Genomic DNA, 19836 nt, shown 5'->3' on the forward strand with positions numbered 1-19836 from the left:
GGATATCCACTTAGCTCGCTTGACCTATTTTCACATCCTTCAATCAATAGTGGTACATAATTTGAGAAACCTATAAAAAAGAATGAATCATATACTTAGCATACGTACCATCATCGTAGCAATGTCACACATTGGAAGCTCCTGGGATTCTTTGTCCTTTTCAGGGTTCCTAAAAATGGTGAAAAACATATCAGAAGATAAGACCAAATCCCTCAGAGTTATACAGTTATGGTTAGGAACTAATAAAAAAATCATCCGTGTTAAAACAATATCGGCTGAGAGATTGAGACATCCTAACCGTAAGCACGGTCTCGGCTATAAACCATGTACACGACCCAGCTGTTCCACAAAATTACGGTCAGGAAGTATGACACTACCTAACCGTAAACAGTAAATCGGTTAGGAAATATGAATAACGGTTAAGAACTACAGTTTACGGTTAGGAAATTCCCAGCCGAAAACAATCATCCCCCAAATTTTTTCTGGAAACATAGGGAATTTTACGGTTGGGAAATTCCCATCCGTATAAAAATATCACGGTTGGGAAATCGAATTTTCTTAACCGCGTAAGTCGTAAACGGCCGGGAGTTCTTGATGTCCCAACCGTTAGGTATAAATTATGGCCAGGACGATATGATAATCCCAGCCGTAAACGCTTCATAAAGCCATTTTGAAAAACCCTAAAATCATCAATCGAACCTATTTTTTCAATCTAATGGTAAAATAACTGGTGGGTTTTTCGATTCTTACCTACTAGGAGTCAATTGTGGAGGATTTGTAGGTGTTTGAACAAATTGGTTCACCACAAGAGGATTTGCAGGTGTTTGAAGAGATTGGTTCACCACATCTCCATGGAAAGGAACATCAATAACTTTTCCTGATTCAGAATCAGGGTTCAATCAGCTGGATCTTGTCACTTTTGATCTTGCTGCCATCTTGAGAATCAATGGAGAAGAGAGGGAGATATTTTTAGGTTTTTGAGAGTTTTTTTGAGAAGAAGAAAAAGAATAGAGAAAATGAATGGATTTTTGATTTTTGGTATTTATTTAAGATTAAGATTAAGATTAGGTTTTGATTTTAAATTATTTAGAGAAAAGGGTAAATCTGACTTTTCAATCACTTGAATCCCCCCTATCTATAATTTGCCTACCCAAAGCAATTAAGACCCCAAAATGGTCAATGGGTTAAGCCCCAATAATAGATTTATTAGATAAACCTATAGCCATCGTGTAAAAACAAGAATAATTATTTTTTTCTTGTTGGGTACGAAATGGTTGGATTGTTAATTGGCTAAGGCAGATACTTCAGGCCACTTTAATTAAATTTTTGCAAAGGTACAGATCCACACACAACCACATTAACCAATAGTGAAAACCTCACGCCTAACCAATAACACGCTATGTTTTAGTCGTCCTTACCAAAACCCATCCACGGCCACACAACACAAACTAATAAAAGAAGATTCAAGTGAGTATTAGCTTACATTATGACCCGTTAGCCATAGAACTTTCAACTTAACCACAAAAATTGCACCCACAACTCATTATAATTACGGGAACCTCACGCCTTGAAAATCAAGTGGGATCCAGAGACCCCACTTGTCCCTTATTACCTCCGTCACTGTCGATATCTAAGGCCAAACCAACACGTAAATGCTGAAGGACGTATAATCAACATTGATTAGGTTGGACCAAGCTCATTGTGAATGTTGTTGTTCACTTTTGAAAAAAAACATCAGCTAGGTTGTGAACCCTGGACTTGGCCAATTACGAATTTTGTACCTCATCCTTCGAAGAATACATTACAATCGACATCTTGGGCCTAGATGATTGGCCCTAACTGATTTCGTATTTATAGAAGAACGATTTTTTGGGGATCATGGTTTTTTGGGGGCATCATGATTTTATTTTGGGTAAGACATTAGAAGTAAATCTAGGTCACCCCTTATCTAGATATTTATATTAATATCTAAATTATCCTCCTGATTAATTTTGGGTGATGACTAATTAGTGTTAATAATAGTTAGTGTAATGATTAGTGAGATAATTAAGTTAAAGATAATTAGTGAGATAAAAAAACCAGATGGTTTTTTTTTTAAAGAAGTAGAATTATTGAAAGAGTAAAGTTAGAGAAGATGAAGAAGGAAAACATGAAAAACGATGGAATTTACCAACCACAACCGGAGGAAGGGTATTTGTATCCAGGTAGGCTTCAAACTTAGATAATGTTGGTTAAATTGCTCCAAACTTTCAAAAAAAATGAAATTTTTTATGTAGATTTGGGCCAGTTCGGTTACCATATGTCAAGAACATGTAACCGAACACACCTGAAAGTGTAGTTCGGTTACGTTTTCCAAACACGCAGGTTACCGAACTCGCTCGTTAATGGAGGTTTTGGTCGTACAGTGTAATGTTCGGTTACCTAGGATAAAATGGTAGGTAACCGAACTTCGAACTTAACAATTTATTTGGGTACATCTTGTGTGTTCGGTTAGTTCGCAAACTTCAACGCAACCAAGTTCCCAACCGAACTGCAGGTTAGAAGTAACCTAGTGTTAGAAGTTCGGTTGGTTCGCAAACTTCAACATATTTTGCGAATCAACCGAACTGGGCTTATATATGCATATATGCAATTAGACAAACGTACGGTTACTACGAAATTTATTTCTTGGCGAATTAGGTAGATTTCGGTTACGAAGTTTCAAAGGTAGAGTTCGGTTACAAAGAAAACTTAACATTTTTGCAAACGAACCGAACTTGTGGACTTCTCATTATTTTCGTAAACTAAAGTTCGGTGATATCCTTATTTTGCGAAGGAACCGAACTTATGGACTTGTGTTGTTCTAATACAAGGAGTTCGGTTAAAAGTATTTTTTTGCGAATCAACAGAACTCTGAGTTCGGTTAAGAAAAAATTAATTCTTGATAACCGAACTTTTCTCTGAAAAAAAACCTCCATTAAACCTCTGTGCAACTTCCATTTTCAACTCATTTTAATGATTACTTCTCATTTATTCAACCAAAAACGAATGACAAGTAATAGGTTTGTGAGAATATCTTTATTAATGTTTAAATTAAGCTATATATATATATATATATATACATATTGGTGGTGGTTGGTGGTGGTGGTAATCGGAGGTGGTGGTGGTAATCAGTGGTTGGTGGTGGTGATAATCGGAGGTGGTGGGCGATGGTGGTGGTGGTAATCGGTGGTTGTTGGTGGTGGTGGTGGTAATCGGCGATGGTGGGAGGTGTGGTGGGAGGAGGTGGTGGTTATATATATAGGTGGTTATTGGGTTGGTTTTAAATTAAATTAGGTTAAGGGTAGGTTAGTCATTTCAATGCTTTAGGACACCCCTTATAACTATAGGGTAGGTGGCCTAATAGGACCATGGTCCCCCCAAAAAAACCATGGTCCCCAAAAAATTGTTCTTATAGAACTCCATTAATCGGCTAGGTTAAGCCCATACCAACCTAGCCCATTCAGAGGGGCATTTCAATCAATAATAAATATATGATAAGGATTCTTAGTAGGGCTGCACAAAACCGACTCAACCCACCAACCCAACCCACACCCGCCTGTAATTACCCGCATCCGATCCAACCCACTTAGGAGCAGGTCGATTATGGGTCACAACATCAAAACCCATCGTATGGTGGGTCGACTGTGGGTGACAACTTTCCTCACCCGACCCAACCCACCCACCCACCCACCCACCTAAATATTTCTAAATTAATGTTAATCCTTAGATTACCTATCCTAGATGAACCACATCCATTGAAGTGATAATATATAATGCCTAAACCTAATCATCGGTAGCTTCTCTTCACTGAAGAGTCTTCAATCAGTTCCCTTCAACGGCAGTCTCAGAGGCTCAGTTTATTTTTTCATTTTCTCTTCGCTTTGTAAATCAAATCACAGCATCACCAGCAACAATCAATCAACATCGTCACCAGTAAACCAACAACCAAATGTGAGACTAGGAATCATTGTAATTTGTAAATACTAATTAGGGTTTTGTTTCCTAAGATTGATTTTGGGTTGGCTTATTTCAATTGGGTTCTTAATGTAATGGTCATTGTATTTTATGGTGGGTAACCCACCACCCACCCGATCCAACCCACCGTAATGTGGGTCGGGTGAAAATCGACCCATTGTAATGTTGGGTTGGTTGCGGGTGACAACTTCTGTTACCCACCATCAGTGGGTTGGGTGACGGGTGAGGCCAAACCCGACCCAACCCGACCCATGTGCAGCCCTAATTATTAGGTTTACTTTAGGGGGATTTTGTGTTTCCCCCTCAAAAAAGATAGCTATTTTGCATTTTCCCTTTTTAAAATTTATAATAGGTAAAACCCCCTCGACGTTATAACTGCCGTGACCACCTGTTACATTTGCACGTGCGTTGTAATAAAAAATAATAAACATTAAAAATTGTAAAATACCTTCAGCTTGAAAAAAGAAAATAGAGAGAGGGAGCCAAATTTCTTCATCTTTGATGGTTGATGATATTACACTTAAATGTGAAGGATATTATAGGAAATTCTTACCTCATAGAGGTTCTTCCATATCAATTAGGTCTTGATGAAATTTTTTTTTCCCAATTTTATCCTGTGATCAACTGCTTTAATAAGTCTGCTTCAAAAAAGAAAAAATAAGTGATCGAAATTGTTTACCGTAATTGAAATATTTTTGACATTAAAGAGAATAGCTACTTGTGCATCCAAATGAAAGAACCCGATAAAATAATTATCCAACTCCTGTATTTTCTCAGTGTACTTTTTTTTTTCGATATAAAATTCCGTTATTTTACCGTTGAATATTTTTCTACTTGGATTCTCCTTTTTCTTAATCAAAAAAACTTAACAAACCCACAAAAAAACTATATAAAAACCGTGCCCCTCATGTTCACTCAATGATGGACTCCATGCTAATTTTCCTGACACACGGGACCGCCCCTATGTGAGGGGCGGTTTTTGTCTTGTTTGTTTTTTGGGTTCGTATAGAACTGCTGTTTCTTAATACAATTACCAATCTTTTTGGGTGCAGCCCTTTCTGACTATTGATTCTCATTCTTTCTTCATCAGATGTTTGATTTCATGGACTTTGGGAATGATTGATCGTACTTCCGGTCCATATTTTTCTTGTCTGACGTAACCTTTTTTATTTAAGAAGAAAAAACTCTTTAAATCCGCCAACCCACCCGCATTCACTCAGCTCATCTATTCACCCATGGATATAGTACCCGCTGTGCAATAAATTGGACACAGGTATATTTTTAAAATCAGTCATTTGAATGAATTGGAAGCGGGTTGTACCAAACCTGTATCTACCCATCCGCTGCTCACTCCTAGTTGTTAAATGTAGCATTAAAAAATTGTAAATACTTCAAAAAGCGAGGCTTTGCACGAAACGCTTCCCACTTCCCACGATATACCCGCATTTGCAGTCGCATCATGAAGTTCTTCCATATGGCATTTATTTAGCTAGTTGGTTGAAAGCGGATGAGATCAATTATGGAGCTTCATACCATTGCGCATTTAAATGAGTAGTCCATATCAAGTTGTCAAACCGTCAGCACATTTATACATCACCCACAGACAAATGAATTGCATATTTGCTGTAACATTTATATATGGTTGAGGTATCCTGATCATAAAAGCAGAAAACTATAGCATAAGAACGGACCAATATGAAAAGTATAATATTAACTTTGGTGCAAGAATGATTAGCCTCGCTGCTAGGGTACGTGGTTATACATATGAAGGCTAGAAGTTCCTAGCTATGTTCTGCTGCTTCACTTCCTCCCTGCCTGCTGCTCTTTTATTTCTCCTACATATGCGATATCTAATAAGGCAGTGATTAAATGCAACTCATAGCTAAGCCATTTAAAAATGTATAATATTTGTTGACTAAGTTTACGTGGGTAATCACACACCCCACCTTCATCATCGTTTTGTTTTTCAATTTGATTGTTCTTCTGTGCTTGTCCGTTCCCGTTTGGGCATTTAATAGTTGAGGAATCTTTTTTCTTGTCATTACGATCCACCGATTATCTTTCAATGATCATTATTGTTGGGTTGAAAGGACTAACACATAATCAAATATTAAATTATCAACACAAAAGCGGTTAAAAATATCAAAATCCATAATTTCTCGGTGAAATAGACCGGTAAATTTTGATACTATTTATATGGACAAGAATCAAAAAGATACTGTTCAAATATCCTGTTTGGTTATTTCACCCAATTTTAATAACTAATTTTTATATCCACGTACTAAAATGCCCTTTTATTCATATATCTGAAGGCAAAACACCTACTAACGAGTTTTTCGACAGATCTAAGGATTCTAGAGATGAAAAATACAGTAGAACTAACAATTCAAACATATGAGAACCTTGAAAAGGAACCCCTAAGATGATTTCCCGAGAGATTCAGATTTATTAACGACATATAAGTGAATCAGCTTCTGGAACATAAAATGTAAGTTGGTTGGAACTAAGCTCTACAGACGCCAGCTTTTGAGAATTCCCTAATGTACGTGGAACATCGTCTGTTAGAATATTGTTGTTGATTATAAGAGAGGCCAGACTTCCGAACTGCAAAGTTGAGTCACAATTCACCTCCTTCCGCATCTAAACAATCCCTGCAAATACAAACAATGCACAAAATCAGAACTCCACCATCCATGAAAAACCCCTTACATAAATCATAAGAAACTCATATAGAAAGCAAACAAAAACTTTTTTTAAGCAATTTTAAGAAAACCCACCACAAAAATCCTAAATTATGGCAGAATGAAATTAGTTTCATCCTATTTTAAACACGGGTGAAATCAAATTCAACCCGATGTAAAACAGGAAAGCCAGTTTCATCTTAGCTAAGAATAGGGGAAATCAAATTTAACCCAATATAAAACAGGATGAAACCAATTTCATCCTTGTATAAAAATAGGATGAAACTAAATCCAATGCAACCTAAAACAAGAAGGTGTACAAAATACTCATCTAGTAGCAACAGATGATGAAACCAGACTCATCTTGTGGAAACACAAGATGAAACCAGTTTCATCCAGTAAAAACATAAGATGTACAACAGATTCAACTAGTAGCAACAGATGATGAAACCAGACTCATCCTGTGGAAACACAAGATGTAACCAGTTTCATCCAGTAAAAACATAAGATGTACAACAGATTCAACTAGTAGCAACAGATGATGAAACCAGGCTCATCTTGTGGAAACACAAGAGGAAACCAGTTTCATCCAGTTATAACACAAGACATATGAAACACATTCAATGTAAACATGCTAAAACCATGTGCCATTCACTGGAAATACATGATAAAACTGGTTTTCTAACAAACAAAAAACAAGGATGTACTCAATTGCATCAAAAAAAAAAATTTCAGGCTTTATCAAAATTAGGTTTAGGAAACTTACTCTTGATAGAAAACAAAACCCAATTTCTTTTAGCTTCAATCAATCTCATAAATTAATTAACTTTAATTTAAATTTGGGTATTCAAAAAAAATAATCACTACTAGTGTTGGTGTTGTTGACGACGATGGTGTTTTTGGTTTTTGTGGTGGTCGAGATATGGAAAGAATATGATATTGTTGTTGGCGATGGTTTCTTTAAGGGTTGTTGTTTGTGGTGGCGGAGATGATATGATGTTGTTTTTTTACGACGATAGTGTAGATGATATTGTTGTTGGTATTTGTTGATGGTGGTGGAGATAATACTGGTGCCGGTGATGTTGGTTTTTCTGCTGATGAAGATAGTGGAGGAAGAGATGTTGTTTGTGGTGGAGGAAGAAAGCTAGCAAAGAGATAAGATACGTAGTCGATGATTTCAATGTCAACATACCTAGTGGGGATACAAATGTGGCATCCGTCCATTTCACCCAAACCAAATTGTTACACGTCCATTTGACCCAGGTTTTGTTGATTCCGTCCATTTGACCCATTTTCTGAATTATCAGTTGGATTATTAAGCTTTTATTTATAACAGATCAAAATCACCTTGTGTGAAAGGACAATAATCCCACATCACTAGTTTCCGCATAATGAACTTATATAATGAAAGGGCCGCTCCACTAATTGCCAGTTGGTTTTATGTTGGATGCACGCAGACTTTAACATGGTATCAGAGCTAGGCCCGTACACGGGGTGTAGGCCGAATTAGTGGCCACCGTGACTGACGAGTGACTGGTCACATGTGCACCCGTGATCGAATGACTGGTCACTCGTATGACCTGTACGTGGGGTCGATCGTGATCGAATGTCACCTGCACACCCATGACCCACACGTGTGTAGGTCCACATGTTAGGCCGAATGACTGTCCTTACACGTGAGGGAGGGTGTGAAAGGACAATAGTCCCACATCACTAGTTTCCGCATAATGAACTTACATAATGAAAGGGCTGCTCCACTCATTGCCAATTGGTTTTGAGTTGGATGTCCGCAGACTTTAAAACCTTGGTATTTAAATTTCCTTAAAACTACAATTGTAAAAAAAAATTATTTTGAAATTGATATATGATCAGGAAAAAAAATAAAAATAATCATGTCTTCAGATTTGTTGTTTTTATAGAATATATGCGTGCTTCAAAAAATAGAAAATTCTTCGTATAAAACTAGGGCTGTCAATGGGTACCCATTACCCGGACCCGGAACCGGACCCGGTATATTTGGGTCCGGTTCCGGGTCCTAAAGTTGGACCCATTAGCTACTTAGGACCCGGCGGGTAATTACCTGATTGGACCCGAATTTAAACGGGTCCAAACGGGTAATACCCGTTGGGTACCCGCGGGTATCGGGTACCCGTTTATTCATTCTTTTATTCATGTTTTTAGCAAAATTACAAGTATTTTTGCTAGTTTTAGCTTTGATATTTTACTCATTTAATTTTTTTCTCTTACATTTAACCTTTATTTAGTACATTAATAAGAAATAATAATAAATTTTTATAAAAATTACTTAAATCCAAGCCAAAAAGAGAAATATATTAAGTTTTTGAGGTTTTTTAAATAGTTTTATTAAGACCCAATGGGTACCCGGAACCGACGGGTACCCAGGTATTTAAACGGGTCCGGTTCTGGGTCCACAAGTTTAGGAACCGGACCCGGAACCGTTAGGAACCGGACCCGGCCATTATAAGTAGGGTCCGGGTCCGGGTCTAATGATACCCGGAAGGACCCGGACCCGTTGACACCCCTAGATAAAACTATAAATAAACAAAGAGAATATGGAACAATAAATAACTGGTAAGATGGGCAGCCATCACAAGTGAGGGTTGTATTGAATAAATCATGGGTTGCATTTAGTCACTGCCTGTAATAACTTCTCCACGGATTTACTGCCTCAGCGAATGTTTTAAACGAGGAGCCACCTTCGGCCAATGTGCTAGTCGCAACACATTTAAGTTCCCTCACCTTACTCCGAAGTCTCTTCCCTTCATCTCCTTCCATAAGTTCCTTCACAACTTTACAAATCTCATCACGTCCTATTATCCTACCTTTCATTGGTTTCGGCCTTAAAGCTACCTTCACATCATCTGTAAGAAACACGGCAGTCATCATCTGCTCTGCAAAGAGTGGCCATGCAATTAAGGGGACACCATGCACGATGCTTTCAAGGATAGAGTTCCACCCACAGTGGGTTAAAAACCCACCGGTTGATGGATGATTAAGGATTTCAATTTGCGGTGCCCATTTAGAAATAACCAACCCCGATTTTCGGGTTCTTTCCAAGAACCCTTTTGGTAAGACTTCAGAAGGATCCTCAACACCTTGAATTCTCAAGTAAGATGCACCTGCATCCTTTTCAGGACGTCTTAAAAACCACAGAAACTTTTGGTCACTCATTTCCAACCCTAGAGCCAATTCAGTTAGTTGCTCACTAGAGAGAGTTCCACCACTACCGAATGACACGAACAGAACAGAATCGGGTGGTTGATTATCCAACCACTTCAAACAATCTGACTCATTAGATCCGTCACAGCGTACACCAGTTCTAATGAGCGGTCCAATTGCATAAACCGGTGGATTATCCCATTGTTTCCCATTCAAAGCCTCAATAGCACCATGTTCAAATTCCTCAAAGCTATTTACAAAGATGCCCCTACTAAAATTCAACTCTTTCGACCATTCTAAAAACTTCGTATAATTCTCTGTCTTCCTATCTTGAAATGCGATGAAAAGATCGACCCCGCGGATTGGTACACAACCTGGAATCTGAATCGGGTCAGGTACGTCTCTAAACTCACAAGAGTAATCCTGGTCCAGTTTGGATGAATGGTAAACCAAAGACAAAAACAGAGCTGATGATGCAAAGAAAATATAAGCCTTGATATGAAATTCATTAGCAATATGAATAGCATTCGTACAAAAACTGTCAACAACAAGAGAGACGACTCTGTGAGTTGAAGCAATGGTTCTAATTGAGTCAGAAAAAGAAGGGAGAGAGCGATTCACAGTTGCAAACATCTGAGCAAGAACATCATGAGAAAGGTCACTCAAATCAACAGGAGGCAAAATGATTGTATTGATAGCACTTGGTAGAGAACCAAGAGCTAATTTTAGTGCTTGAAATGGAGAATTAGTTTCTGTTGGAATAATTATCGTGGCTGAGAAACCATGATCAAGAATGAATCGTTTAGCAAACTCAATGATTGGTATGAGATGACCCATACCTGGACTCGGCATGATAATTACATGGGGAGGTAGAGTTTTTTCCATGTCTGATGATGAGAATGTGATAAAGATGACGAGAAGGTGAACTGAATGAAGTCGATTTATGTAGAAACCAAAATTACAGTACGATCACAGAATTAACATGAAAAATTTGTTCTGACTTCTGTTAATTTTAATATACAAAGTTTGAAATTTGAATTAATTGTCTTCCAGTGGTTTTGATGTTTATGATAAGCTTTCACTCGGAAAAACAGCTCATCTTACATGCATGCACTAATTAACCAAAGAAAGGAAAAAACAAACTAACAAAAATGACTAAAAACAGAGGGAAAAGGACCCAAAAAGGACGAAAGCAGTTTAACAGTGAGATTACGTGCTGCGGACGGCCTATAGTGGGTCTCATAGATTAATCAGAAATTGTGATTACACTGTAAAATTTGGATCCCAAACCAAATGCAAGATATATCATCATGAATTTTTTTGAACCGTTTTTTGGGACCATGATTTTTTTTCGTGGGGTCATGATTTTATTTTGGATAAAACATTAGAAGTAAATCTAGGTCACCCCTTATCTAGATATTTATATTAATACCTAAATTACCCTCTTGATTAATTTTGGATAATGATTAGTTAGTGTTAATGATAGTTACTGTCATAATTAGTAAAATAATTAAATTAAAGATAATTAGTGAGATTAAAAAATCAGATGTTTTTTTTTAAAAGAAGTAGAATTATTGAGAGAGTAAAGTTAGAGAAGATGAATAAGGAAAACATAAAAAACGATCGATTTTACCAACCACAACCGTAGGAAGAGTATTTGGGTACCCAGGTATGCTTTAAACTTAGATAATGTTGGTTGAATTGCTCCAAATTTTCAAAAAACTGTAAATTTTTAGAGTAGATTTGGGCTTGTTCGGTTACCTTATGTGAAGAACAGGTTACCGAACTCATCTGAAAGTGTAGTTATGTTACTTTTTCCAAACACGCAGTTTACCAAACTCGCTTTTTAATGGAGGTTTTTAGTCGTTCGATTAACAGACATGTTACCGAACTTTGTTTATAGGATTTACAGAGTAATGTTCGGTTGGTTCGCAAACTTTAACTCAACAACATATCTAACCGAACTCCACATGTATGCAATTAGTGAACAAATCGAGTAATGTTAAGATTTTTTGCGAACAAACCGAACATAGTGGGACAAGTTCAGTTAAATTGAAACTCAACATAGTAGGCAAAATAGCACAGTTCGGTTACATTGGATTTTTTTTTCTTTTTGTAATATAGGTAGAGTTCGGTTACTAGATAGTTTTAGAATTTTTTGCGAACCAACCGAACAGAGTAGGCAAAGTTCGGTTAAATCATAACTCAACATAGTGGGAAAAATAAAACAGTTCGGTTACATTTTTTTTTTTTTTGTATTATGGGTAGAGTTCCGTTACTAATTAGTTTTAGAATTTTTTGGGGACCAACCGAACACGATATATTGGTATTCAATGAGGAGTTCGGTTAAAACTATTTTTGCGAACCAACCGAACTCTACGAAATATTAAATTCGTGATAACCGAAGTGTTCTTCGTGTTCTTGGTTTCAGAATGTTCGGTTACAAAACTAGTTTTTTTAAAACTATTCCTAACCGAACATGCCACTTTAACTTCCATTTAAACCATATTTTGATGATTTCTACTCAATTTTCCCAATCAAAGAACCAATTAAAAAGATTGATGGGTTTTTCAATCGAACGAGGAACGTCAAGGAAAGAGAGAAGAAAAAGAGAATAATTTATTTATTTTTCAAAACTAAAAAATTTCGATTTCCCCTCCCATTTTTGATTTTGATTTTGATTAATAAATTCATTTAGATTAGATGTATATGATTAGATTTATATAGTTATTAAGTTAGTTTTAATTTAAATTAAAGTAAAGGGTAAATGTGTATTTACCTAACTTTAGGATACCCCTTATAAGTATAGGGAGGTTGGCCTAATAAGACCATGGTCCCCCAAAAAAAACCATGGTCCCTAAAAAATGGTTCATTTTTTTTTCTAGTAATTATATAAATGTCCCTTGTTTTGATAGGCTTCACAAATATCATTATCACACAATAAATATACTCCTTTATAAGCCCACCAGGGATCCATTAACATTTATTTTGTTTTCATATTCACCCTTCCTCATTCAATACGCTTTTAAAGAAAAAAATTTCTTTATTTTCAGATCTAATCTTCTTCCTCCTTCTCTCCTGAAAACAGCCACCACCACCACCACCGATGCTTCTGCAACTACCACCACCAGCTCCGTCGCCGCCATCGCCACCACCACGTCCTCCACTATTAACTTCAGATCTATCACTATACTTAATTTCGATTTATCTCTGATAGATTAGTAACCTTTTGGTGGATAATCTGGGTTATAAACAAGCATACGGTTATTGCAATCAATAATAGAAAAAACCCATATTCTAGTTTATGAAAGATAAGACAAGAGATGGTTTATACATTTTATCAAATACCTGATGCGCAGCACTCCTCTTTTTCAATTTCCAGCAAACCAGGGAATCCACAATTCACATAACACATAACAAAATATAACGGAGAATAGTAAGAATCAAAACCACTTACCTGAATTTTGTTTTGAGGCGAGGTAATCCTCTTTCCTGGAAGCTTTAACTTCCCGTCAATGATGCACAACATTTATGGAGTAAGCTTAGCCAAGATACAACAATACCATTGATGTTAACTTGCACTAGAATAACATCAAAACAATCGAACGTAAAGCAGCAACAAACTCTCGGATTAAGACTCTAAATTCAAATGTATTTTTCAGTAAAAATAATGAAAGTTTTTCTGATTTTCTGTGTTTGTATGTTGAAGAACAGTTGGGTTCTTATATTTGCTAATGCTGACGGTTCACCGAAAGACTAAACCCAAACTGAATGGTCGCAACGATTGGGACCAGACGCGACTTTTATTCATATCGGAAATGGATTTGGGGATCGTCCAAATCCTTATTTCCAACACCTTTTAAAGAAAAATCATTTTATTTCTTTTAATTTCAGATCTCAAAATCGAATCTGCACCACCGTCATCTTCATTGCACCCACCAACACTAACAACACCATCTGTATCTCCGACGCCATCACCATTAATTACCAGCACCACCATCAACATCACCATCACCGCCATTTCTATATCGATTTCCACATTTTTTGTTTATTTTTTTCCCTAGTGAGATTCGAGAAAGAGGTTTGAGTTCTTTGAGTGAGATCATCGACAACAACAATCCATCACCGATTCACAACAATTCTGTAAGGACCCTCAAGCTCGTCAATGCTATTAGACCTGTCAAGATAAGATTTAACAGTTAATGACTCGATTAGTTTAACACGAACGTTAATTAATATAAATTAATCTAATAACGATCTAGATACGAAACTAGTATCTTTAAATTGGTCTCGAAATGTTGCACAAAATGGACTACTCGAACGTGTCATTCGAACATCTGATGAAGAAGAGATATATTATATTAGGTGAAGGGTAGAATGGTTATTTCACATTAAAGTGTTATCAAGGCAACCGACTTTTCTTCTCAGGGCACCTCTCGTGGATAACACAAAAACAACTTGATCAGGTCGAGAATTTATATTTTCTCTTTCATTCTCTTATTCTTCTTCTCTTTTTTCTTTTCTTCTTCTGCTCGTCTCCTGCAGCGATTCTGCAACGATTTTGAGAAACAAAACAATGGTTTTGAGATCGAGAGAAAAAGATATACATTGAATATTGACTGTTGGTGATGGTGTTGTATTTCTTTGAACACAGGATGAAGAAGATGGAGTTTTTGTTATAAATCGAGCATATGATTTCTGAAGTTAGGGTTTGTGAAGAATAAAGAGGTGATTTGGGTTGTTGTTAGATAAAGAACAATAGTGTTGTATCTGAATCGAAGTTATGAAGTAGTTTTGAAGATGAATCGAAGAATTAGGGTTTCCCAAGATGAACTGGAAGTCGATTTGTGATGAATAATAAGAATTAATGAGTGGATTTAATTGATTGAAGATCGATATGGGGTTAATTAGATGTTATAGAGTTGTTCATGAGGAAATGAATAGCTGGGGTTTCACGAGAAAGCTCAGGGAAGAATTAGAAGACAGAATTGATTATTCTATGAGAAGGATTGAGGTGGGTTTTCAGTGATTGAATGGGTTATAGTAGAATTATAAGTGACGTCAAGTTTCAGATGAAGGAATTGATGGTGGTGATTGATTATTATAATGTTTCAGTGGAAGTGGTTAGTGTTATAGCAGTTCTGAGGATGCTGTTTTTGGGTAAGCTTCTACATAATCTTAATTTTAGTATTTTGATCTGAACTGATTTAGTTGTTGAGTTTATGAGTTTTTATTGAATAAGAATTGATATTGGATGAGCTTAATTGATCTAATGGAGGTTTTGGTGGTGTGTTGTTGTATTAGATGCATGTTAGGATATTACACAGAGAATGAAGGTTATGGGATTAGTAATTTGATGTAGTAGTTTGAGATGAAGTGTATGTGAGTTTCTCTTGCTGATTTTGTGTTGTATTGCAAGTAAAGATGGGTTATATCTGGTTGTGTGATTACAAATTGATTGTAAAGAGTGGTATTACTGAGTTAAAGATTGACATTGTTGGAGTTGTTGAGCTTGGATTATTGTTTGAGATGAGTATAGGGGTTGAATGTGTTTTCTGTATAGTTTGAGTGCTTGAAATGGGAATGTTGTTGTTGAATAGGTTTGTATATGTGACTAAAATGTGAAGTTCTTCTTGAATTGAATGTATGTGTGCTGGAACTGGGAAGGCTTGGAATTGAACCACAATTGGTAGTGATAAACTCAAATGGTGGTGGTATTAATCTGGTGGAGAAGTTGATTTGCTGAGCTAGTACAAAGTTATTAAGTTATATGGAAGAGTTGAACTAGTGGTGGTGTGCTGAGATGAGGTACAATGTTACTTGAGATGAATGTTTGTTGGTAGGCTAAATAACAATTAGATTGTTGTGGAAGCTTGGAACTTCAGTTGCAGGTAGGCTTAAATTACAGTTGTATTGGATTATTAATTTCTATTTGTATGAATGAATGTTTAGTGATTGTTTAGACTTCTGTTCTTGAGTTTTAGGCTTGTTAATCATCCCAATCGGTCTAGCTGACTTACCTGACTCAGGTTGTCTGACTGATTTGAGTTAATTCAGTAAACCTTGATTCAACTCATTGAATTGACTCGTTTGACCTTGAATCATTTGACTTTGACCTGATTTTGGACGTTGACCATTAGGTGATTCCACTGACCAAACGTTGACCGTTAGTGACAGCTAATTGACTCATGAGGATCAGGATTTATATTAATGGGCATGTTTAATGGACTTGAGTTAGAATCAGTTCTCCTATAGAATTTGGGGTGGACCCTTATGGTCCGAATTAGCATTTGGGTTCTTTTACAAAGTTGTAGATGTGCATCTGACTTATTTAGTGGACTATAGAATCAACAAAATTGAATTAATAACTCTTAGATATGCTAATGATAGATAATAAAAGATATAGAACCATATATGGGCCTAGAACCATTAGATAGAACTATATGATTCTTGTATGAGCCATTTTGGCTAGTTTCTTAGACTTCTTGTGTGATTAACAGTTAGTCTGTATTAACAACGATCGATTCCAAGGACGAACCAGTGGATCGTGGATCTCGAGGTAGGTGTGGCTTGTCATCAAAAGAGGTGGGAATACTTTTAACTCTTTTGAAACCATTGTTGTTTCTTTTACAAAAGTTTATGTTTAACAAACTCATGCATTGTTTAGTTTGTATTATGATTGTTCTGTTGATTCTTTGAATCTTTCCATGAATTTATAAAGGACTTGTAATGTTTTGTTGTCAATATGAATTGTTATGGAACATGAGAATTTCCACGTGTGGTATATATGATACGCTCCTTCATTTATATCTACATGAATTCAACTTTTATGCTTATTAGGTGTGGAACAACTCGGTATCAATATAGCTATGTAGGTGTCGAAAAACCCGACATCACTAATATATATTGTTTGAAGAAGGAGTTTGTCCATATACATTGTTTCTGCATTTCCAGTGACTTGGTCACTTTGATGTTTGGGAAAACATGAATTGTTTTCCAAATCTTGCTCATGATTTATTTAAAATTAAATGTTATTCCTACTGGGCACCCCTTTTAGGAATGATGTGCTCACATTCCCACTTTCAGTTTCAGAGACAAATCAGAGTTGCACAGCAAAATCTCGAGGAGATGACTCCGTTAATTTGTTAACTTCTGATATGTCTATTATGTTTTTTATTCTATTCGAAAACAAAATAACCATTGTATATGTATCATTTGAGAGAAGTTCTTGTATATATATATTTCTGAGCGGGGTTAGCTTTGGGATAAGTTCTATAGAGCAGATTTCTTAATTGATTGTTTAAATAAATGATCTAGATTCTTAGTGCATCTTTGTTTAGTTAATCTCTTGGATTAGTCAGCTGCTAGCTTTGGGGGCGCTACAATGTTGGTATCAGAGCTCACTATTAGATCTTATGTGGGAAACAATAGAATTAGCCAGTGCCAGTTAGCGAAATAGATTAGTTTAGAACTGGGTTGAGTTTGTAAGATAAATCTTAATCACTAAAAAAAACACCATCAATAACTAAAAGATTTGTTTGGTGTATTAAAATTTTTTGCTTGTTTGTGTTTTTTTTTTTTTGAAGTAAAATTTTTAGGTGACACCAGTTATGATAGAAGTTTAGAGATTAGTTAATTACTCTTAGTAAGTTAGTACTTTGTTAATCTAACACTGGAGAATAGTGAAGGTTGTGTTCTCTCTGTTCGTAGGAAGGCATTGTTGGGACTGGCCAACCTTGACAGGGCAACTGCATTCAGAAAGGACCGATCATAGAAGTATACTGTAATTTAATTTAGAAAAACCAATACGTGTAAGTTCACTTGGGAAGATTCATATGAATCTCCCTTGTAATTAGAGACATGTATTTTATAAAATAGAAATTAGTGTAAGAAACTTAGATTTTCCAATTTGATAGAAAGAACTTAAAATCAAAATAGTGAACCTAGAGCTACAAATTTTTAGATTTTAGTCGTAGACCATATGTATTTGTGTTTTGTTTTATGTTGTTTGCGCATAGAAAAGAGACAAGACTATTCTATAAGGTGGGGAGTTTTTGAAGACCAGAAGGATGGTTTGATTTTCGAGGACAAAAATGAATAAGGTGGGAGAATGTAAGGACCCTCAAGCTCGTCAATGCTATTAAACCATTCAAGATAAGATTTAATAGTTAATGACTCGATTAGTTTAACACGAACGTTAATTAATAGAAATTAATCTAACAACGATCTACATTTGCTACTGGAGACTGCAGTGACGATAACTGAGACTCTTGGCGCATGTCATAGGTGATCAGATGAGAGTAAAAGGTATCGATAGGCATATCCTCAACAGTGCTTAAAGCAGTGACAATAGGATCATAGCTTTGGTTAAGGCCATTACTAATGGCTTGTTTCTTTTCATTTGTTGTTACAACACAGCCAGATTCTGCCAATTGAGCAAACAAATATTTTGCATCATTCAAATAGGTTTTGAGAGTTTTGTTACCTTTTGACATGCTGTGCAGCTGCTTTTTCAGATTCATCTGATGATGAAAGGTTTTTGGTGCATATTCGGATTCTAGTTTATCCCAGAAATCCTTTGCAGTTGTTAGGTGAGCTACATTGCTCAAGACTTCAGGTGTCAGAGTTGAATTGAGCCATCCAACTATGAGAGAATCCTGATACTCATATGCTGTAAACGCAGGATTTATATCTTCACTTTCAGGTAACGTCTTTGCAGGAACTTGTTTTGTTCCATCTACAAATCCACTGAGATCATAGCCTTTTAAGATTGGTTTGAACTGTGCCTTCCAGAGGATATGATTTGTTTCTGTGTGTTTTAACGTGACAAGGTGATGAATCTGCACCTGTTTTAGGGTATTTGTTGTCTCTGCCATGAAGTTTTTTTTTTTGGTGTTTTGAGCGGAAGATGGCTTGGATCAGGCTGATACCAAGTTAGAAGAGAGTTTTTTTGGTGAATGCTTCCACACTTGCTATGTGCAGAGAGCAGTTCAATTTATATTAAAAACTTTCAATAATCTGTTACAGATTTTGGTAAAAGAATCAAAGACTGGGCATGCCAATAATGTAGGCTTTAGAATCTGACACAATACTGGGTCAAGAGACCTCGTGTACAGTCTTTCTAGCAGAGTCTTCAGGAGTTGGCTTAACAATGAGGAAATGAATAGTTAGGGTTTCACGAGAAATCTCGGGGAAGAATTAGAAGACGAAATTGATTGTTCTATGAGAAGGATTGAGGTGGGTTTTCAGTGATTGAATGGGTTATAGTAGAATTACAAGAGACGTCAAGTTTCAGATGAAGGAATTGATGGTTGTTGAGTTTGGATTATTGTTTGAGATGAGTATAGGGTTTGAATGTGTTTTCTGGATAGTTGGTGTGGTTGAAAAATGGAACTGTTGTTGTTGAATAGGTTTGTATATGTGACTGAAATGTGAAGTTCTTCTTGAGTTGAATGTATATTGTGCTGGAACTGGGAAGGCTTGGAGTTGAACCACAATTGGTAGTGATAAACTGAAAATGGTGGTGGTATTAATCTGGTGGAGAAGTTGATGTTGCTGAGCTAGTACAAAGTTATTAAGTTATATGGAAGAGTTGAACTAGTGGTGGTGCGTTGAGATGAGGTACAATGTTACTTGAGATGAATTTTTATGTGTCAAGATGAACTGAGAGTGAGTTGGTAGGTTAAAGAACAATTAGATTGTTGTGGAAGCTTGGAACTGCAATTGCAGGTAGGCTTAAATTACAATTGTATTGGATTATTAATTTCTATTTGTATGAATGAATGTTTAGTGATTGTTTAGACTTCTGTTCTTGAGTTTTAGGCTTGTTAATCATCCCAGTCGGTCTAGCTGACTTACCTGACTCAGGTTGTCTGACTGATTTGAGTTAACTTAGTAAACCTTGATTCAAATCATTGAATTGACTCGTTTAACCTTGAATCCTTTGACTTTGACCTGACTTTGGACGTTGACCGTTAGG

General features: G+C 36.3%; 1 protein-coding gene across 1 annotated transcript; it reads right to left on the reverse strand.

Annotated features, from left to right (window-relative positions):
* Positions 1-9326: 9326 nt before the first annotated feature.
* Positions 9327-10742, reverse strand: LOC113271928 (hydroquinone glucosyltransferase-like). Its single transcript, XM_026521853.1, has one exon. The coding sequence runs from the start codon at positions 10740-10742 to the stop codon at positions 9330-9332; it is 1413 nt and encodes a 470-aa protein (XP_026377638.1). The 3' UTR covers positions 9327-9329.
* Between the last annotated feature and the right edge of the window lie 9094 nt (positions 10743-19836).

Source organism: Papaver somniferum, chromosome 1 (genome assembly GCF_003573695.1).
Source record: "Papaver somniferum cultivar HN1 chromosome 1, ASM357369v1, whole genome shotgun sequence".
Taxonomy (NCBI): domain Eukaryota; kingdom Viridiplantae; phylum Streptophyta; class Magnoliopsida; order Ranunculales; family Papaveraceae; genus Papaver; species Papaver somniferum.